General features: G+C 39.4%; 1 protein-coding gene across 1 annotated transcript; it reads right to left on the bottom strand.

The window, feature by feature from the left end:
• On the bottom strand, positions 1-23,913 carry PDCD2L (programmed cell death 2 like). Its single transcript, XM_007165087.3, has 7 exons — positions 23,756-23,913; positions 23,476-23,642; positions 23,260-23,320; positions 21,585-21,958; positions 20,518-20,628; positions 16,348-16,496; positions 1-454 (listed from the first exon to the last, which is right to left on the bottom strand). Exons 1-7 carry the CDS (start codon positions 23,861-23,863, stop codon positions 324-326), a joined length of 1,101 nt encoding a protein of 366 aa, XP_007165149.2. The 5' UTR covers positions 23,864-23,913; the 3' UTR covers positions 1-323.

The raw sequence follows: 23,913 nt of genomic DNA, 5'->3' as shown, positions 1-23,913 counted from the left end.
TTTAAACATTAAAATTTGCTTTAATTTATATAAACAAAAGGAAAGGGCTTCCTAGGTGGCACAGTGGGTAAGAATCCACCCTGGTCCAGGAAGATCCCACATGCCGCAGAGCAACTAAGCCCATGGGCCACAACTACTGAGCCTGTGCTCTAGAGCCCATGCTCCACAACAAGAGAAGCCACCGCAATGAGAAGCCCACGCACTGCAATGAAGAGTAGCCCCCACTCTCCGCAACTAGAGAAAGCCCACGTGCAGCAACAAAGACCTAACGTAGCCAAAAATAAATAAAAACAGACAAACAAAAAAACACAAAAGGAAATGCACTACTTAAATAATAATTCATCTGGGTCCTCTTGGATAATACAAAATTCTTCCACGGGAGTCTGATGATTTTGAGGCCAGCAACTCTTCTCACATGTGTAAATTAGAATGGTTCCGAATTCCACAGAAAGACCTGAAAAATACAACATATTCAGGATTCCAGCAAAGAGAAAACTCATGAGATACACTCAATATTCAAAGTTTGCCCTGTTTAGGGAAAGCATCTTAGGAACTTGTGTAGAAATCAGCGATTTTTAGAACATGGCTGCTGTCATCTGCCGATGCTGGCCTTCAGCTGCAACATCTCCAGCCTCCAGCCAACCCTGCTCACTTCAGACTGGTCCCCACAATCTGAATTGGCTCTGGCCAGTCCATCCTGTTACTAAAGGCAGTGGTTTTTGTATACTGACAAACTCCCTCAGTTTGTCTCACGTCTGAAGTCAAGGGGAGATTCTGTCAGCAACCAAAGACCTCTGTTCAGTCCTGAATGGCAGGTTTTTCTTCCAATTCCAGGGCTTGTTCCTGTACTTGGTGCTCCTAAGTGTATAGTCATACCACCCCTTAGACTGTCTAGTTGGTGAATATATTGTGCAGTGTTAAGTACATCGCACCCTCAAAGCTGTTTGCCCATTTTGTCTTTATTTCAAAAATCTGAACAAATGGCTAGCATATACTTGAACTCTTGGTGAAATTTAAATGTTAATAAAATAGTATACCCATCCAAAAAAAAAAAAATTCAAAGTTTGCTTAGTGGATAGAGCCCAGACTCTGGAACAAGATTGCTTGAGTTTAAACCCCAGCTCTACCACCCTGAGCAAGCAATTTCACCTCTATGTTATAATGACTATATTTCTCATGATGATAAGATTGCTGTAAGGAGGAGTAAATAAGCCAATACATGTAAGGTACTTAGAACAGAGCCTGGAACATCTTAAGTGTTAACTGTTAAACAAAAAGGTTAAGCAATTAGCAGATAATACAAAGGAAGGAAAAAGATGGCTCAATATCAGGATAATTGGCGTTGCCACAGGGAGTGATTCTACCTTACACACTGAAAAAATAATTACTTAAAGCAAAAACAGTGCTCACTAGTTTTCAGTCACAATACAGTTGCAGTATTCCTATAAAAAGTGACTGCTGATTGCAAAAAATAACACAGATTTATCAGTAAAATATACTATTTTTTTAAAAAATGTTTATTTATTTATGTGGCTGCATTGGGTCTTAGTTGCGGCATGTGAGATCTTTAGTTGTGGCATGCAAACTCTTAGATGCGGCATGTGGGATCTACTTCCCTGACCAGGGACCGAACTCAGGACCCCTGCGTTGGGAGCACAGAGTCCCAGCCACTGGACCACCAGGGAAGTCCCAGTAAAATATACTTTGAAAATAAACAAAAAATCTCAATTAGACTTCATTACAAATGTCTAGACTATCTGACATTGAAGACCATTTTAAAATACGTCACACTGACAGAACACTACCTCCAAGAAAGGATACAGGCAAAAAGTAGAAAATAAATTCTAAGAATTTATAGAAGTTTATTGATGGATGGAGCCACGAAGAATGTCATCAAGAGAACATGAGCAACAAGAACTCCTGCTGAAATCAGAACAGGAAAACAGGAGTCCAAAGGAGGAGCTGGGCAACTGGTTTGCAGCAGCAAAAGAAAAATACTTTTTAAAAATGCAGACAGCAATAATGGAAAGAAAATCAAAGACAGTACAAAGAAAGGCCAAAATAGAGCTGATTTTGAAAAAATAATGTGGTGAATTTGAGATAATTCCCAACTAGAATGGGCAACAGGCAGTTTTCAGAGGGCATTAGAAAGCTCAAACTCAGTACTAGTAACCACCAGAAGGGGCAAGAAGGAGGTGTAAGGAATTAGATAGAATAAAACACCAAGTAGCTGAGTATTATACATGAGCCCAGAGACCTGCCACATTTGGGGGATGAGGGAGGGGGAGGAGAAAGACACAGCATATGGAGATCAAAACAGTCCCATTACACATCCAATGAAAAACATCAGAAACCACAAGAAACAGAAAAGACAGGTGAAACTTAATTACAGGTAGAAAAGAAAGGCTTGAGAGAATCTCAATGAATGTAGAGGGAAAGGGAAAAGCATGCATTTGAGAAGAGAAAGGTGACCAAAGCAACTGGTGTTGCTTCCGTAGAAAAGCTACAAATTCAATAGAAAAGATACCCAGAAATAAAAAGGAAGAAAAACTAAATATATAGGTCGGAAGACCTATCCTGTCCCACAATAAAAGGATTACAGAACAATTGGACGGCAAGACATATGTTAGTTCAGTGCCCGGACTTCATAAATAAAGAAAATTCTACAGGCATCCTAGCATAAATGTTAGTTACAAAGGTGGCGGGTGGGGGAAATTAGTCCACCCTCAGACTTCTACAAAGCAACATTCAATGCCAAAACATACTTCCCGGTGAGACGCAGCCATGGGAGATGACAGGAGGTACCAGATAAAAGGACTGGCGGGGCTCTCACTGTTGACAGCATGGGCGATTACAAAGTTTTGAAGAAAGAAAGTGGGGCCTAAGAACTTTATACATAAGTTGTCCTTCAAATATAAAGGCAAACCAGCACACACATTCTAAAGTAAGAACAACACCTACGAGCCCTCTTTGAGGCTATTACTTGATAGATTCCAGCTAGGAGAGAACAGTCAAAATAAAGAATTCATAGGCTAAACAGCTGTGAGAATTATGGCTATAGAATACAGACTTATAAACCTTGATAAAGCAAAAATGATACTAAAATATTTGGAGATGGAGTAGGGTATACATTTCCTTATCTATTATAGTAAAGGAGCCAAATGCATACTATTCAAAATTATAATACGGAATGAATATAATTCTCTTAATTTCAAAGGATCTTTTAGAAACTAGGGCCTCTTGAATAAAGAACCCGTTACCTAGAAACTTCCCTGGTGGCACAGTGGTTAAGAATCTGCCTGCCAATGCAGGGGACACGGGTTCGAGCCCTGATCTGGGAAGATCCCACAGGCCACGGAGCAACTAAGCCCGTGCACCACAACTACTGAGCCCACGTGCCACAACTAGAGACCCTGTGTGCTACAACTACAGAGCCCATGCATTCTGGAGCCCACGTGCAGCAACTACTGAGCCCACGTGCCACAAGAGAGAAGCCCATGCACCGCAACAAAGATCCTGAGTGCCACAACTAAGACCCGATGCAGCCAAAAAATAAATATTTAAAAAAAATTTTTTTCCTCCATTAAACCTAATTGTTATAATTATCACTTTGCTGTCATAATTGTTGTTCCTGTCATCCTTATAAGGATCACCAAAGGCATTATGAGTTTGTGCAGCTGCTTACACGGTGTTTTTCTTAATTAAAATATGATTCCCATGCCATAAAATTTACCATTTTAAAGCTACAGTTCATTGGTTTTTAGCATATTCACATAGTTATACAAACATCTCTACTATCAGATTCCAGAACATTTTCATCACCCCAAAAAGACACCCCAGGCCCATACCCGTTAGCAGTCACTCCCCATTCTCTCCTGCCTCCAGGTACAAGCAACCACTAATCTTCTGTTTCAATGGATTTGCCTATTATGGACATTTCATATAAATGGAATCATATAATTTGTAGCCTTTTGTGTCTGGCTTCTTTCACTTAGCATAATGTTTTCAAGGCACAACTATTTGTAGCACAGTTATCATGTAGTACTTCCTTTCTTTTCATGGCAGAATAATACTCACTGGAGATACCACATTTTGTTTGTACACTGATTTGTTGATGAACATTTCAGCTACTTCCACTTTTTGGGTATTTTGAATAATGCTGATACGAGCATTTGTATACAGGTTTTGGTGTACATATGTTTTCAATTCTTTTGGGTGGAATTGCTAGGTTACAAAATGACATTTTTAACAATAATATTTGCAAAAGTTTTCCAAAATTTTGTACCAGATTCTGCAAAAGATGCCGGGACATCAACAACCTCCTATGTGGCTGATGGCAACAGAAACTGGTAGATACCTACCATGCAACAATTTGCTAACATGACTTAAATAATACTTGTATACACAGCTATTAAAAAGAACTCAAGGGCTTCCCTGGTGGCGCAGTGGTTGAGAATCTGCCTGCCAATGCAGGGGACACGGGTTCGAGCCCTGGTCTGGGAAGATCCCACATGCCGCAGAGCAACTAGGCCTGTGAGCCACAATTACTGAGCCTGCGCATCTGGAGCCTGTGCTCCGCAACAAGAGAGGCCGCAATGGTGAGAGGCCCGCGTACCGCGATGAAGAGTGGCTCCCACTTGCTGCAACTAGAGAAAGCCCTCACAGAAACGAAGACCCAACACAGCCATAAATAAATAAATAAATAAATAAATAAAATTTAAAACAAACAAACAAACATGGAGCTGGATCTTAAAAAAAAAAAAAAAAAAAAAAAGAACTCAAAGGGACTTCCCTGATGGCACAGTGGTTAAGAATCTGCCTGCCAATGCAGGGTTCACGGGTTCAAGCCCTACTCTGGGAAGATCCCACATGCCACGGAGCAACTAAGCCCATGTGCCACAACTACTGAGCCTGCGCTCTACAGCCCGTAAGCCATAACTTCTGAGCCCACGTGCCACAGTTACCGAGGCCTGTGCACCTAGAGCCCATGCTCCACAACAAAAGAAGCCACCGCAATGAGAAGCCCGCACACCGCAACGAAGAGTAGCCCCCGCTCGCCACAACTAGAGAAAGTCCACACACAGCAACGAAGACCCAACGTGGCCAAAATAAATAATTAAATAAATTTGTTAAAAAAAAAAAAAAAAGAACGCAAAAAAATAGGATTAGACAGGCACTTCTTCAACCTGATGAGAGCATTTACAAAAAACCTACAGTTAACAAGTTACCAAGTTACCTAATGATTAAAGACTGACTGCTTTACTCCTATGATCAGAAATATGACAAGGATGTCTGCTCTCATATTTACATTCAACATTGTACTGAGGTTCTAGTCAGTGCAGTAGGCAAAAAGAAAAAGAAGAAGAAAAGAAAAGAAAGACAGCCAGCTAAGGAAAGGAAGAAGTAACCGTCTTCATCCCCAAACAATATGATTGTCTATGTTCAAAACCTGATGTAGTCAACAAAATAATCAATAGAACAGTTGCAGGGCACAAGATCAGTATACAAAAATCAACTGTGGAAATAATGTCAAGGAACATGGCAGAGTAGGAACCTCTAGGAATCTGACCTTCCACTAAAGCAGCTACTGAGCTGGAAGAACTATCTGAAACTATCTATTTTGGAACTCTGGAGTCTAGTGAAACACTTCATCATCTAGTAAGAGCTCGATTAAGACACTGGTAAGTTTTAGAGATTTCCCTTCTTTCATTTAGCAACTAGCTCCAAGACCATATCCAAGAAGCTCAACAAACTTCAAGCAGCAAAAACTCAAGAGATCCACACCAGACACACGGTAGTCAAATGTTAAATTGACAAACTGTTAAAACTCAAAGACAAAAGGGTAACTTTGAAAGCAGCAAGACAGAAGTAACTAGTTACATATAAGATAGCCTCAATAAGATTTAACAGTTGATTTCTCAGAAACCATGAAAGCCAGGAGGCAACAGGATGACACATTTCGTCCTAAAAGACTGTAAATAAAGAATTATGTATCTGTCAAAACTATCTTTCAAAATTGAAGGAGAATTAAGATATTACCAGATTTTTTGTGTTTTTTTTTTTTAAAGCTGAGGGAGTTCATAACAGTAGATTTGCCCTGTGAGAAATGCTAGGGGCTTCCCTGCTGGCACAGTGGTTAAGAATCCACCTGCCAATGCAAGGTACATGGGTTCGATCCCTGGCCTGGGAAGATCTCACATGCCGTGGAGCAACTAAGCCCATGCGCCACAACTACTGAGCCTGCGCTCTAGAGCCCGTGAACCACAACTACTGAGCCCGCGTGCCACAACTACTGAAGCCTGCACACGTAGAGTGCATGCTCCACAATAAGAGAAGACACTGCAATGAGAAGCCCGTGCACCACAATGAAGGGTAGCCCTCACTCACTGCAACTAGAGAAGGCCCATGCGCAGCAACAAAGACCCAACATAGCCAAAAATAAAAACAAATAAATAAATAAATAAATTTATATATATAAAAAAAAGAAATGCTAAAAGGAGTTCTCCAGGTTGAAATTAAAGGATACTAGACAGTAACTCAAAAACAGGAAAAATAAAGAACTTCATAAAGGACAGCTTTATTATACCTCTGGTTTAGTTTGTAACTTCTTTCTCCTATACAATTTAACAAGCAAATGCATAAAATAGTAATTATGAATCTATGTTAAGAGACATACAAAGTATAAAGATATAATCTGTGATGTTAACAATATAAAAGAAAAAGAATAGAGATGTATATAGAAGTAGAAGTGTTTGTATAATATTGAAAGAAAGTTGGTATTATTCAAACTAGGTTGCTAAAATTTTAAGATGTTAATTGCAAAGTAATCACTAAGTAAAATACCAAAAAATACAGTAAGTCCCCTACATATGAACCTTCAAGTTGTGAACTTTCAAAGATGCGGATATGTGTTCCATCAACATCAGGCGTGAGTGAAATTGCAGATTGCCCTCCATTTCCTATTGCTGACGATCCTTCAGCTCTACTATCTCCCACCTCCTCTCCCTCCTCCAGTCAGTAACTCCTCTTGCCTGTTCACTAAATGCCAGCCCCTATATGCCAGCTGTTGTACTGTACTACTGTACTTTTCAAGGTACTGTAAGATTTTAAATGTTTTCTTTATTTTTTGTGTTTGTTTGTTTTTATGTACTATTTTTGTGAAAAGTATTACAAACCTATTACAGTACAGTACTACATAGCAGATTGTGTTAGTTGGGTATCTAGGCTAACTTTGTTGGACTTATGAACAAGTTGGACTTACAAACATGCTCTCAGAAAGGAGCTCATTCGTATGTAGGAGACTTACTGTATACACACAATGAAAGAAGGGAATCTAAATGGTATACTACAAAAAAATCACCTAAATACCAAAAAAAAGGCAATAATGGAAGAACTGAGGAACAAAAATATTATAAGACATACAGAAAATAGCTAAATGGCTGAAGTAAATCCTTTATCAGTAATGACATTAAATGTACATGGATTAAACTTTCCTATTTAAAAAAAAGCATTGACAGATAGGATATAAAAAAATAATAAAATAAGACTAATCTATACACTATTAGAAATACTCTCTTTAGATAATAGGGACATAAAGAGGATGAAAGCAAAAGGAGAGAAAAAGATATTCTAGGCAAACAGTAACTAAAAGAGAGCTAGGTTGGCTATCTTATTGTTAGACAAAACTTCAAATAAAAAAATGGTTACAAGAGACAAACAGGGACATTATGTGTTGATAAAAGGTTCAATAGGGCAAGAAAATATAATAATTATAAACATATAAGCTTCTATGTGCAGAGACCCTAAATATGTGAAGCAAAAATTGACAGATTTAAAGAGAGAAATAGACAGTGCTACAATAATACTTGACATCAATAACTCACTTATAATAATAAATAAAACAACCAGACAGAAGATCAATAAGGAAACAGAAGGTTTGACAATGCAATAGTTTGACAACTGGAACTAACAGACACATACAGAACACCCCACTTAACACCACATTCTTTTCAAGTGTACACAGAACATCTCTGGGATATACCATAAGTCTCAATTAATTGAAGAAGACTTACCTCATACTAAGTATCTTTACTGATGACAATGAAATGAAACTAGAAATCAATAACAGGACAAAAACTGGAAAATTCACAAATACGTGAAAAGTAAACAGAACACTTTTAAACAACCAACGGGTCAAAAAAGAAATCACAAAGGAAATTAGACAATACCTTGAGACAAATGAAAATGAAAGCACAACATACCAAACCTTATGAGATGCAGTGAAAGCAGTACTAAGAGGAAATTTTCAGATATAAACACACACAATAAAAACAAAGAAAGACCTCAAATCAATGACCTTAATGGTCTATACCCTAAGGAACTAGAAAAAGACCAAACTATCAAAGCCAGCAGAAGAAAGGAAAAAATAAAGGCTAGAGCAGAATTTTTTTTTTAATGGAGAATATAAAAACAATAGAGAAAAACCCACAGAACCAAAAGTTTGTTCTTTGTAAAGATCAACAAAATTGACAAATCTTTAGCTAGAATGACTAAGAAAAAGAGAAGACTCAAATTACTAAAACCAGAAATGAAAGTAGAAACATTGGGACTTCCCTGGTGGCCCAGTGGTTAAGAAACCGCCTGCCAATGCAAGGGACACGGGTTCGAGCCCTGGTCCGGGAAGATCCCACATGCCGTGGAGCAACTAAGCCCATGCGCCACAACTACTGAGTCTGCGCTCTAGAGCCCTCGAGCCACAACTACTGAGCCCACGTGCTACAACTACTGAAGCCCATGCTCCGCAACAAGAGAAGCCACCGCAATGAGAAGCCCGCACACCGCAACGAAGAGTAGCCCCCACTTGCTGCAACTAGAGAAAGCCCGTGTGCAGCAACGAAGACCCAACACAGCCAAAAATTTTAAAAAAAAAGTATAAACATTAAGACAAATTTTACAGAAATAAAAGATTATAATAATCTTTTATGCCTATATATAATAAAAGATTATATATGAACAGTTGTATACCAACAAATTGAATAACCTAAAAGAAATGGATAAACTAGAAACATGCAATCTACCAAAACTGACTCAAGAAGAAACAGAAAATTTGAATAGACCTATAGCAAGGAAATTGGATGAGTAATCAAAACCCTCCCAGTAAAGAAAAGCCTAGGAGCTTCCCCGGTGGCGCAGTGGTTAAGAATCCGCCTGCCCATGCAGGGGACACGGGTTCAAGCCCTGGTCCTGGAAGATCCCACGCCCGCACACCACAATGAAGAGTAGCCCCCACTCACCGCAACTAGAGAAAGCCTGTGCACAGCAACGAAAACCCAACACAGCCAAAGATAAATAAATAAAATAAATAAATTTATAAAGAAAAGCCAAGGACTAGAGGATATAACTAGTACATGTTACAAAACATTTAAAGAAGAATAAACACCAATCCTTCTTTAAGTCTCCCAAAAAACTGAATAGAAGGGACTACTTACTCATTCTCTGAGGCTACTATTATCCTAATACCAAAGCCAGACAGAGATATTAAAAGAAAACTACAAACCAATACCCCTTATACGGATGCAAAAATGCTCAACAAAATACTAGCAAACCAAATCCAGGAGCTTATAAAAAGGTTTATATGCTATGATCCAATGGGATTTATCCCAAGAATGGAAAGATGTTTAAACATACCAAAATCAATATAATATACCACATTAACAGAATCCATAGAATTACCATGAACATCTCAACTGATGCAGAAAAAAAGCATTTGACAAAATTCAATACTCTGTAGTGATAAAAATCACTCAATAAACTAGGAATAGAAGGTAAATTCCTCAGTCTGAAAAAGGCCATACATATGAAAAACTCACAGCTAACTTAATACTCAATGGTGAAAAACTAAAAGCTATTCCCCTAAGACCAGGAACAAGTAAAGGATGCCCACTTTTGCAACTTCTGTTCGATACAGAAGTTCTATATAGAGCGACTGGACAAGGAAAATAAAAGGCATACAAATCAGAAAGAAGGAAGTAAAATTATCTCTATTGGGGACTTCCCAGGCGGCCAGTGGGTAAGACTCCGTGCTCCCAATGCAGGAGGCCTGGGTTTGATCCCTGGTCAGGGAACTAGATCCCACATGCATTCCACAACTAAGAGTTCACATGCCGCAACTAAGAAGCCCACATGCTGCAACTAAGAAGCCTGCATGCCGCAACTAAAGATCCCGCATGTCGCAACAAAGATACTGTGTGCTGCAACTAAGACCCAGCACAGCCAAAGTAAACATTTTAAAAATAAAAAAATAAAAATTATCTCTCTTGCAGATGATCTGATCTTTTTTTTCCAAGAATGCTTGTTTTTTTTAATTTATTTCTTTTTAATTTACTTACTTACTTAATTATTTATTTTTGGCTGCATTGGGTCTTTGTTGCTGTGCGTGGGCTTTCTCTATTTGCAGCGAGTAGGGGCTACTCTTTTTTTTCTTTCTTTTTTCTTAATTTTATTGTTTATTTTTTTGGCTGCATTGGGTCTTCATCGCTGCACGTGGGCTTTCTCTAGTTGCGGCAAGCGGGGTCTACTCTTCATTGCAGTGCACGGGCTTCTCATTGCGGTGGCTTCTCTTGTTGCAGAGCATGGGCTCTAGGCACACGGGCTTCAGTAGTTGAAGCGCGCGGGCTTCAGTAGTTATGGCACATGGGCTCTAGAGCGCAGGCTCAGTAGTTGTGGTGCACGGGCTTAGTTACTCCGCAGCATGTGGGATCTTCCCAGACCACGGATTGAACCTGTGTCCTCTGTGTTGACAGGCGGATTCTTAACCACTGCACCACCAGGGAAATCTGACAGGGGGCTACTCTTCGTTGCGGTGCATGGGCTTCTCATTGAGGTGGCTTTTCTTGTTGAGGAGCACGGGCTCTGGGCGCGCAGGCCTCAGTAGCTGCAGCATGTGGGCCCTACAGTGCACGGGCTTCAGTAGTTGTGGCACGCAGGCTCTAGAGTGCAGGCTCAGTAGTTGTGGTGCACGGGCTTAGTTACTCCACAGCATGTGGGATCTTCCCGGACCAGGGCTCGAACCCGTGTCCCCTGCATTGGCAGGTGGATTCTTAACCACTGCGCCACCAGGGAAATCCCAAGAATGCTTGTTTTTATTTTGTCTTTGTCTCCATGCTTACATTTCCACACTAACAGATCAAAATCAAATTATCTGCAACTCAAATATTCATATTAGAATAAGGATAACAGAATTTCTGACCACAAAGATTCAGTGTTTCATCTTGATGCTTTCTAATCAGAATTGTTTTAAAAATACCTAGAACTCACCAGTTCCTAGGATAGTTACCAGAAAGTGACAAATTTTTTTTTTTTTTGGCTGCACCCCACAGCATGCAGAACTTCCCCAATGAGGGATCAAACCCGTGCCCTTAAGCACGGAGTCTTAACCACTGGACCACCAGGGAAGCCCCCGAAACTGACAAATTTAAAGAAACAAAAATAGTAGACAATCCTGCAAGTGATTTTAGTTGTTGCTATATTTTGTCCCAGGAACAAGTTACCTCTTAGAAAAACTACTCCAAGATCAAAGCCTGAAATGATTTTCAGTGTAGTAAAAATTATGTTATTATAATGTCCATACACCTAATGATGTAGGTAAAGATAAAAAGTGATCTCTTCTTATGTGTTTAAAGCGATTCAAAAGAAATATATAAAGGACCTAAGAAATCAGGTTAGATCTGAAATACAGTAGGGAATACAAAAAGCAAACAATTTTCCTTGTTTCTGATTGTAAAAGAGAAGTAGGCCATGGTAAACAAATATGTCACATGACAAGGTATGTTCATGTTAAGAACACTTCCATAACCACAGAAGAAAGGTTTACTGATTGTTGAAATAAAAGAGAAAATGGATATGATGTACCTTAGGTAATTACTGGTAAACTGGAAAAAGATAATGCTGACATAAAAATGCCCTCATTGCAGATATTATACGAGTGACTATGGCAGTTGTGCAAAGAGACAGAAGCCATTACTCCTCAACTGTATATGATTATGCCAAACATGTGCCTTGGTCAACTCATAATCTTAAGAGACAGAATTTCTGCTTCTAAAATTAAACCATGCTAACCTTTTAAAATATTGTACAATGAATAAACATGTTTTGTGAATTCGATGAGTAGAGGGAATATTTTCATGTCTGTTCTAAAAGTACTTTAGATACACATAAGAATACTCAATGGTCATAAAGATCAAATGTAATCAGCCACCATCCCATGTAAAATCATTACATTTAGCAAATACTAATATGTGTGTGTGTATATATATAAAATATATATTAGTAAATACAGATGATCTGATCTTATATGTAGAAAATCCTAAAGAATCCACACCAAAAAATTTGGTTTTGAACACTTGTCTCTGTTGTTTTTATATTATCCTTTAAGATCTCTGCTCTAGCCTTTATTCTTTCCTTTCTTCTGTGAGCTTTGGTTGGTTGGTCTTCTTTTTCTAGTTCCTTAAAAGGTAAACAGGTCATTGATTTGAGATTTTTCTTTGTTTTCAATGTATGTGTTTACAGCTCTAAAAATGACCCAGCAATGCCATTCCTAGGATATACCCAAAAGAACTAAAAACAGGGAGTCAAACAGATATTTGTATACCAATGTTCACAGCAGCATTACTCATAATAGCTAAAGGATGGAAACCCCATCAACTTAAAGAATTAAAAAAATTTGTATATACATACAATGAACTATAAAAAGGAAGGAAATTTTGATACATGCTACAACATGGACAAACCCTGAAAACATTATGCTAAGTGAAATAAGCCAGACACAAAAGGACAAATGTTGTATGATTCCACTTATATGAGGTATCTGGAATAGGTAAATTCACAGAGACAGAAAGATAGAATAGAGGTTACCATCAACTAGGGGAAGAGAAAATGGGGGGGTTAATTCCTTTTTGGGAGTGGGAGAGTAGTTAATTCTTAATGGGTACAGATTTTCTGTTTGGGATAACAAAGAAGTTTTGGAAATAGATAGTGGTGATGGTTACATAACATTGTGAATATACTTAATGCCACTAAACTATACACTTAAAGAAATGGCTAAAATGGTAAATTGTTTTTTTAACATCTTTATTGGAGTATAATTGCTTTACAATGGTGTGTTAGTTTCTGCTTTATAACAATGTAAATCAACTATACATATACATATATCCCCATATCTCTCCCCTCTTGTGTCTCCCTCCCTCCCACCCTCCCTATCCCACCCCTCCAGGTGGTCACAAAGCACCAAGCTGATCTCCCTGTGCTATGCGGCTGCTTCCCACTAGCTATCCATTTTACATTTGGTCATGTATATATGTCCATGTCACTCTCTCACTTTGTCCCAGCTTACCCTTCCCCCTCCCCGTGTCCTCAAGTCCATTCTCCAGTAGGTCTGCGTCTTTATTGCTGTCTTGCCCCTAGGTTCTTCATGACCACAAAATGGTAAATTTTAAGTATGTATATTTTACAACACATCTTTTAAAAAATCAATTATATTTAAATATACTAGCAGCAAACATCAGAAATTGAAATTTTTTAAATGCCATTTACAATAGCATAAAAAAGCATTTAATACTTAGAGACAAAACTGAAAAAAGATGTGCAAGACTACACATTGAAAAGTATAAGACCCTGCTGCAAGAAATTAAAGAGAACCTAAATAAATGGAAAGACATACTATGTACATGAGTTGGAAGACTCAACATTAAGATATCAATTCTCCCCACGCTGATCCAGAGAATCAATGCAATCCCAATCAAAACCCCAGAATGGGGCTTCCCTGGTGGCGCAGTGGTTGAGAATCTGCCTGCTAATGCAGGGGACACGGGTTCGAGCCCTGGTCTGGGAAGATCCCACATGCCGCGGAGCAGCTGGGCCCGTGAGCCACAATTGCTGAGCCTGCGCGTCTGGAGCCTGTGCCCCGCGACGGGAGGGGCCGCGATAGAGAAAGGCCCGCGCACCGCGATGAAGAGCGGTCCCCGCACCGCGATGAAGAGCGGTCCCCGCACCGCGATGAAGAGCGGTCCCCGCACCGCGATGAAGAGCGGTCCCCGCACCGCGATGAAGAGTGGCCCCCGCTTGCCGCAACTGGAGAAAGCCCTCGCACGAACCGAAGACCCAACACAGCCAAAAATAAATAAATAAATAAATAAATAAATAAGAAAATCCTTTAAAAAAAAAAAAAAAAAAAAAAAAACCCAGAATGACTTTTACTTTTTAAAGAAGTTGACAAGCTGATTCTTAAAAACACAGAAATGCAAAGGACTTCGAAGAGTCAAAATACCTTTGAAAAGGAAGAATAAAGCTGCAAGATTGACACTTTTTGTGTCAATTTACCAAATTACAAATCTTACAAAGCTACAGTAGTCAAGACAGTGTGGCAGTGGTGTCAAAACAGAAAAACAGATTAATGGAACAGAATGCAGAATAGAGAGTACACAAATAAATTAACACATATATGGACAACCAATTTTCAACAAAGGTAAAAGATAATTCAGCAGAGAAAGAATAACCTTATCAATAAATGGTGCTGAAACAACTGGATATTCACATGGAAAAGAATGAACTTGATCCATACCTCACACCATATATAAAAGTTAACTCAAAATGGACATAAATCTAAATGTAAAACATAAAACTAGGAAAAAACTAGTGTCCTTGGGCTAGGCAATTATTTCTTAGACAAGACATTAAAAACATGATCCATACAAGAAAAAATTAATCAATTGTCCTTCAAAATTAAAAACTGTTTTTTGAAAGGACACTGTTTAGAGAATAAAAAGACAAGTCATTTTATTCTGACTGGGGGGAGAAAAAGGAATTGTTTTCAAGTGGAGAAACCTGAAACACCAGGTGATCAAGGCTAACATCAACAGTCAATGTATAAAGATGCACCCTTGATATCATGTGTGACATGAAGAAAAAGGCACTTTTCCCCTGTGATTTTCCTCTCAATAACCCATAATCTCATTCTGATTATAAGAAAAAAAAAATCAGACAAATTCCAATATAGGGGCATCTTACAAAGTAAGTGACCAGTACTCCCCAAAATTGTCAAGGTCTTCAAAACTGAGGAAGTCTGAAAATCCATCACAGGCAAGAGACACAACAACTAAATGCACTGTGGTATCCAGGACAGGCTCTTGGATATCAGGTAAAAATTAAGGAAATCTAAATAAACTATGGATTTTAGTTAATAATGTATTAATACTGGTTCATTAATTGTAACAAAAGTACCATATTAATGTAAAATGTTAATAAAGGGGAAACTGGGTATGAGGTATATGGGACCTCTATGTACTATTTCTTAATTTTTCTGTAAATTGAAAGCTTCTAAAGAATAAAGTCCATATCAAAAAAACAGAAATAAAAAAAGGCAAGCCACAGACTTGGAGAAAATATTTATAAATTATATACTAAAGGACTTGTATCCAGAATAGATACAAAACTCTCAAAATTCAATAATAAGAAGACAAACTATCCAATTTTTAAAGAGAGAAAATGATTAGAACAGATACTTCACCAAAGAAAACATACAGTGGTAAATAAACACATGAAAAGATGCTCAAAATCATTAGTTGTTAGAGAAATGTAAATTAAAACGATGTGACATCACTACACACCTGTGAGACTGGCTAAAATGAAAAAGACAGACCATATCAAGTGTTGCCAAGGATGTGCAACTCTCATGTATTGCTGGTTGGGATATAAGTGGCACAACCTCTTTGGAAGATAGTTTGGCAATGTGTTAAAAAGTGAAACACACACCTACCATATAATTCAACCATTTTTCTCCTAGATACTTACCGAAAAGCCTATGTCCATATAAAGACTTGTACACAAATGTTCATAGTAACTTTATTTATAATAGCCCCAAATGGAAGCAACACAAGTTTCCTTAAAATAATTCTAATTTCGCTGTGGGGCAACTAAGCCCACACGCCACAACTACTGAGCTCGCGCGCCTCAACAAGAGAGCCCACATGCCGCAAACTACAGAGCCCACATGCTCTGGACCCCGCGTTCCACAACTAGAGAGAGAAAACCCGCATGCCAAACTAGAGAGAAGCCCGCACGCCTCAACGAAGATCCCGCGTGCCGCAACTAAGACCTGATGCAGCCAAAAAAAATAAATTTAAAAATAAAATAAATATTTAAAAAATAATAATAATTCTAATTTCCCAAATTTTCTGTAATATGCTTATATTTTATAAGGAAACAAAAATGAAACAATAGTCTTTCATTTTTAAAATAATTTCAAATTAGTGCTAGAAACCCACAAACTCAAATAAATAAACAGTTTATTACCTAAATTAGCACTTCTGAGCATGCTGACCAGCGCTGGCATAAGCTGAAACTCAAATATCCTTCGGATTCCACAGTGACTGCAGGCTGGGAGCTCAGTGACTTCTGATGTAGGGCAGGTCAAGAAAAGTGGTTCTCCACTCCAGGAATACCTAGAGCAAGGAAATAAAGAACTGTGAATCAGGGTCACGTACAATTCACATTCCAACATCTAAGACCACGCTTTGCAAATTTTGTTTCTTTCTTGGAGAGTATCCGGAGCAAAACCAGAGAGCAAAGAAAATCCAAAGACCCAGAAAACTAGCTGCAAGGTTGTATATCATAGCAAGATATCTGAATTCTTATCAGTGGTTACCAAGTCTAGATGAAGGCACTAAAGCTAACGTTGAACTGAATCTAACTAAAACTGCAACAACGCCCAGACTCAGCTCAACTGCAGATTAAAAAGACTCAGCCCCCCACAGTACTGGCCTTACAGAAGAAGGGGCATACACCCCTAAGGAATAAATATTAACTTCAGTATCTACTGTTCTTCAACATACAATTTCCAGTAAACAATTTTTTTAAGTTACTAGATATTCAAAGAAGCAGAAAAAATTGACCCACAAAGAAAGTGAATACCAGGAGATCCACAGCCAAAATGATGGAATTATCAGACAGATTTTTTTTTTAATTTTATCGAAGTATAGTTGATTTACAAAGTTGTGTTTAACTGCTGCTGTACAGCATAGTGACTCAGTTATACACATATATATATATATATATATTCTTTTTCATATTCTTTTCCATTATGGTTTATCACAGGATACAGAATATAGTTCTCTGTGCTATACAGTAAGACCTTAATCGAAAATACTTTTAAAACCACCACCAGGTTAGGTCTCTCACTTCAATCACTCTTGTACTTTAATATTTGCAGATTCAGTTCTTATTTCATTTTGGGGAAAATTTCCTATTTCATCTTTGAATATTGTTTTTCATCCATTTGTTGAGTTCTCTATTTTGGACACCAATTATCCTTATAGTAGTTATATTTATCAACCTTCCATAGATATCACCTTCTCTCTAATTGCTTTGTCTTTTTCTTCTGCATTCACTAGATTTTCACAACTCTTTTCACCACGTCAGTACTTCGATTTTCACCCAAGTCTATTATTTCTAAATTTATTCAGTATGTACTGTGTGGCTTGGTTTCTTTAGCAATTCAATTTCCCTTGGCATCTCATAGTTACTTCATTTTCTCAACTTTGAGCTCTTGGGTTTTACTGAATGTATTTTCTTACAAAGTTCTTCTATATCTTGAAAACTCTGCTGGGAATTATGTGTTCTCAGATTATGTTTTCTTCCAGATATGGTTCTTGGCTCATTTTTGTTTGTACTATTCATTTCTTTAATTTTACTGTCAATAATATGATTACAGGAGTGGCATGCCACTTTTCATCTAGCTCATGCTTGAAGGGGGCAACTCTGTTTAGACCACCTGTTTTCTCCAAAACGGTGTGTCGGCTTTCTTACTGATTTCCTGTCTATCTCATATCAGAGGTCTGCTCTTTTCCCCTTCTCCACGCATATTTTTCATTTCTTCTACTTTTCTGTAGGTGAAGTGGGGTGGGGATATGGTTCTGTAAAACTAGATGCAATCTACTAGAACACCTGGGTTTCACTTTTACTTCTCAGATGGTGTAAAATGTCTTACATGTTGGGAGATCCCATTTTAATGGGGAAGAAATTGCCCTTGACCTCTTTATCATTACTGTAACTAGTCAACAACTTTTGCTTCTGAGAGGCAATTCCTAATTCCCTGCATCATCACCCCACCACACCCAGTTCTCTGGCCAACAGCCCTACAGCAGAAGATACAGATTCTTTTCCTATTTGCTTCTTTCCAGATTCAAGATTACTGCAATTCTCAGGATTTTGTGGGCTAATCAGTATATTTTGAAGAGGTGAAAGAAGAAGGCTGTGTGGTTAGAACTCACACTAAACCATTCCAGAAATTCCTCTACCTTCCTCTGTGGAAAGTAAATTAATTACAAAAATAAATATTTAAATACGTGTGAGGTACCCAGAACTGTATTAGACATTTAGTGATATTATATCCTAAGCTGCCACTCTGAGTTTTATGGTATTAAGTTCCTTTCCTTATTTCAATGCTGATGGAAGGGATTTTCTTTTTAATACTTGTTTTTCTTCTATTTTATTTTTGGCTGACTTTTACCTTTTATATTCATCGTATCAGGTATTAGGGGAGAAAGACCATTTGATTTTACTCTGTCCACTTTATCTGGACCCATTTTTCCAAGTTTTCCCTATGTCATTATTTTTATATACTATAACCTGCTGGGTATGTCATTTCCTCCGAGGCCTCTCTGACATCCTACTTATAATAGCTGTGTTTTATTTTCCTCATTTATCACTTGTGGAAATCATACAACACGTCTATTTATTTTTAACCTCCCTCACTAGAAAGCTAAAGCTATAAAAACACGGACTTTGTGTCATTTCCTGCTGTACCTGCAGCATCTAAAATAGACTCAATAAATATTTGCTGGATGAATGAATATGTTCACTGAATCCTTCCAAACATGCTGTAAAGTAGGTATTAGGCCCATTTTACAGAAGAGAAAATAAAGGTAAAGTCATCTGCCCAAGGCCAAGTCTTCTAAGACCTAAACCAAGGTTCTTTTCAACCGTACCACATTTGAAAAGGTGTTGGCTCCACCAAATACCTACTATACATGGGCACTATGTTTTGCATGAGAGTTATATACTGTCCTTACCGCCAAAGAATTTACAGAAATTAGGTGATTCAGTAGACCCTTGTCCTAAGATGATGAAGAATACATAAATATGCCAGTGCTATTAAGAGATCCTAGGGAATTCCCTGGCAGTCCAGTGGTTAGGACTCTGCACTTTCACTGCCAAGGGCCTGGGTTCGATTCCTGGTTGGGGAATTAAGATCCCACAAGCCACTCAGCACGGCCAATTAAAAAACAAAACAAAACAAAAAGTCCTAACAGATCTCTGCTTCCCCAAAACATAGCATAGTGGATTTCAAACAACAGCCAGTATTTACGTATATTTTACAGAGTATTTGCCTCATCACCTCATTTAATTCTCATAGGAATCCTATGAAATAGGTAGTTGTATCATCATCCTCACGTTAGAGATGAGGCACTGAGGATAAGAAAGGTTAAGTGACTTGCCCACGGACCCACAGGTAGAAATGGAAGACCTGGGCAATGAACTTCCAAGACCTATGATTCAATATCCTATGAGCACTTGTTACTTACTACAAAGTATTATGTCTTCAATATATGAAACTTATAAAGGAGAATGCACAGGGGAAATAAAATCAAAACTATTATAACTAACAAAGATTTAATTACAAAGATGGAAGTCAAACTGATAAGGACACACTCTGTAGTTCAAGAAAAATCAAGACCCCACACCCCAGATAACAGCCTCCTAAACCCCCATCTCAAGAAGAGCATCAACACTCACCCAATTTCACAAGCCAGAAGCTCAAAACCACTTCTGTTGCCTTCTTTTACTCTCATATCCAAGGGTGACCAAGAACTGCCATTATAAAAATATCCCACAGGAACTTCCCTGGTGGTCCAGTGGGTAAGACTCTGCACTCCCAATGCAGGGGGCCCGGGTTCCATCCCTAGTCAGGGAACTAAGATCCCACATGCATGCTGCAACTAAGAGTCTGCATGCCACAACTAAGAAGCCTGCAAGCTGCAACTAAGAGTCCACATGCTGCAACTAAGAAGCCCGCATGCTGCAACTAAGAAGCCCGCATACTGCAACTAAGAGCCCACATGCTGCAACTTAACATGCTGCAACAATGATCCCGCGGGCCGCAACTAAGACCCAGCACAGCCTAAATAAATAAATAAATAAATTTTTTTTTTAAAGAAAGAAAAGAGAAAAATTATAAATATTCTATGACCCCAATTATTCTTTTCAAAAAATACACAAAACCTACTTACGTGTGTGCATCCAAATGCATAAAAAATAAGTGAACTTAATAAACTAAAATCTTAGCTTCATGGTTTGAGGAATACTGTAGATTTTGGTTTTCTTGTTATACTTTCCTGTGTTTCCCAAACTAATATACATTACTTTTACAATCAAGAAAAACAATTTAAAAAAATGTGCCTTTACCTCAAAATCTGCTCCTGACAAGCAGCAATTCTCTTCATGAATTTGTAAAACATCTTATCTCCACTTTTAATTATGGTCTTCTCATATTTTTCATCACCATCACTAGAAAGACTAAAAAGAGAAGCAAAAAACACTTTTGCCTGTATATATCCAGAGAATTACAGTATTTAGAAAAGTAAACAATTTTTAAAAACTTTACCAAAGTAATATATGCACATAATGTAAATATCATATATTTACTACTTTATAATGAATATCAGTAACCCCCTGCCACCCTTCTCTCAAGCCCTGCTTCCTAGCCATTTTCAACTCTGGATAATTATTTGCAATTTAAAAAGTCATTATGTCCACTGACTCTCTCCATTTCTTTCTCCATTATGGATTATTTTCAAACACCAACACTTCTTCACACACTCCAACAGTATTCTGAAAAAGCTTACAAATGATACAGCTCTGGTAAAGAACCAGGTCAACTCTCCAAATATCCTATTGTAATTCTATTATAATAGCAAAATGATTATTCTTACTTCTTTAGAGGGTTTTCGTTTATAAAGCCTTCCAAGACCTATTCTCTCACTTAACTCCAAAAACCATATGAAGAGATACACCACCCAGATATCAGTATCACTCCCATTTTACAGGGGAGAATTGAGGCTCTGGGAGGGTCTCTGAGGTCCTAGGCCAGTTCTTGAGCCACAGCCAAGAGTCAATAAACAAATGGCATTTTTCTAACTTATCTGTCTCCGTTATACATTTAAAAACAGAAAAGTTAAAGAGATAGTAAACACATCTTGTGTAAATACTTGGTATCCCTAACTTCTGTTTGTTCATTTTCCTGAGGGTCCCTATGAACAGAACAAAGTGTTTTCAAGCTAACTCAAGGGTGGCTAGTAAGATCCCCTTGTCTGTCTCCCTTTCTCATCTGAGAGGCGTGAAGCAGAAAGGTCCTACACACACATGTGCTGCCTGAAAAAGTTTCCCCGGATACGAGGGTAAAACCAAAGGGTACCTACTGTGGCAGCTTCCTGACCAAATCACCTCTCACGCTCAGCAGTACACACTCTCACCTGTGGGAAAGCAACTGTTCCATATCAGTTCCCTCTCTCTGCTGATACTCCCTCAGAAGGCTCTGAGCATGATCTAGACTGACAAAGTCCCTGCAGTCATCCTCGTCAACCACACAGATGTAGTAGGGCAGGAACTGCGGCACCACAGGAGGCAAGGCCACCCCTTCCCCAGGAGGCACAGCAGGAGCAGCACCCGGCACAGGATCCTGCAGGCGGAGGTCTTGGAGCTGGGCAGTCCAGTCTCTGTCTTTGGCACTGCTGGAATCGTTTCCAAAATCTGAGATAACCTGTGGTGGAGGCGCCTCCTCACTGTCACTTCCCCAGTCATCTGCACCTTCACACCAATCCTCAGCTGTGAGGCCATTTTCCTGTTTCTGGAAAAATATCCAGTGAATGTGGTTCAAGCACACTTGGGTGATCTCACCTACTCCCTTGGCTTCCTGAGCCACCCATCCCTTCAGCTTCCTGAGGGAGCCTTAACACCAGCGCCCCCCGCCCTCCACTCTGGCACACTCTGATTCAACTTCCTGGACCCCGTTTACTCAAAAGCATGTTGGAGGTGACAAATATTGTGTTTCCTTTACAGGGGCACCATGGCAAATGCAGTACGGTGGTTTCTTCAACATCTCTTTCAGTTGTGCTTCATGTATTGCACATGGTAAGAAAGAACTACATTTCCCAGACTCCTAAGCACCTGGGGTCCTAGATGTGATCAGGGGGTCTGTTTGTGTCTAGAGAGAGACAAAAACTTGAGACAGAGTGAAGTGGAAAGAGGGGCCATGAAGCAAAAGGTAGCTGATCTGTAGATGGAGACAGAGCAAGGCTCTGGAGTCAACAGTTCTGACAAGGGCAGCTTCCATTCACCCGAACACATCTCAGTTTCCTGACTGCAAGAGAGGTTAGCAGCTCCTTGACAGGCCAGTTCTGAGGTGTGGTTCCGGAGGTCATTCCTGGAGTCATCTCCTCCAGGCTATCCAAATAAGTTAGTAAAAACCTAATTTTAAGTCTGTCTCAGCTTTAAAAAGTCAAAGTGCTTTTCTATTATCTGCAATTGAACCCTGACAAATATAGGCAGACACCATCTTTTTATTCCCAGTATTGCTAGTACTGTGCTTGGCACACATTAAGAATTCAGTGTATATATAAAGCAACATTCACAGGCAAAGGGAAGCTGAATTTTGTTCTGCAGCTACCAACTTGCCTGATTTTTTTAATTTAATAAATTCGAGTTTTGTCGTATTAAATGTTTGTTATATACACATATACTTATCACAGTAAGTATATTTACTATAAACACACACATATATAATGATGTGTATGTACACACCCATACTTTTTCCCAAACAGAAAAATCAGTAAGCTATGTGCTTCCATACCTTCAGTGCATAATTAAAACAACTAACAAGACGTTAAGGAAGTACCATTTTATGGTTCAAATAAAAAGCAAATTGTGGTGTGATGAACTGGGAGATTGGGATTGACATGTATACACTGATGTGTATAAAATGGATGACTAATAAGAAAAAGTAAATAAATAAAAAATAAACATTAAAAAAAAGCAAAAAACATTCCAAAGTACTTCAAAGAACATGGCTTGAAGTTTGTCTTAAACGAAATTCTGGAAAATACCCTCAAATTACAGCAGATCAGAATATGATAGTCACAAGCGCTTTACCTGAGCGTCCTGCGTCTCTTTCTCTCGTATTTGCAGGCACTGGGAGCGGAACACCTTCCAACTTCATAGTAAAGAAAAACTGCGGTGAAGGGTCCATCGCCGACTGCCAGCCGACTGACCAGTCCCCTCCGGGTGCGCCGGGTGCTGGCCCCCCACCCCCGCTCCCGCCCACTCGGTATAAAGTCCAGTGGGCAGATCCGGGACTTCCCCGCCTACCTGCGCGCCCTGCCGCTAGCGCACCCCGGGCGGGGGCAAGCGAACACGTGCAGGAGCCGATGAAACGGGGAGCCTTCCAGCGGACAGTACACCTGCACGACCAGGGCAAGCGGCTGCCTGCAAAGTTCACACACTGGCCTCGGCGCTGCCACGGCGGGCAGGGCGTCCTGAAGGCAAGGGAGGCACTCAGACCCTGACTCTTACCCGAGACCTCGCCCACTCCCTCACCCCGTAGCCCTCACCAGCACCCGCCGACCCCGGCTCCGGCGCCCCACCTCACCGGAACGCCGCCCAGCTTGCTCGCGGTCCAGGCGCCCAGCCCCGTGGGGCAGCCGTGCACTGTAGTATCTCGAAGCCCGAGCAGCACCGGCTTCCGAACGGCCGCCATGACGACGGGGCACCGACGTGAAGAGGCGAACTACGGCAGCCGAGAGGGTG

Source organism: Balaenoptera acutorostrata, chromosome 19, assembly GCF_949987535.1.
Source record: "Balaenoptera acutorostrata chromosome 19, mBalAcu1.1, whole genome shotgun sequence".
In the NCBI taxonomy this organism is placed as follows: Eukaryota; Metazoa; Chordata; class Mammalia; order Artiodactyla; family Balaenopteridae; genus Balaenoptera; species Balaenoptera acutorostrata.
The sequence above is the reverse complement of the archived record's forward strand: the minus strand, read 5'-3'. Positions and strand labels throughout refer to the sequence as shown.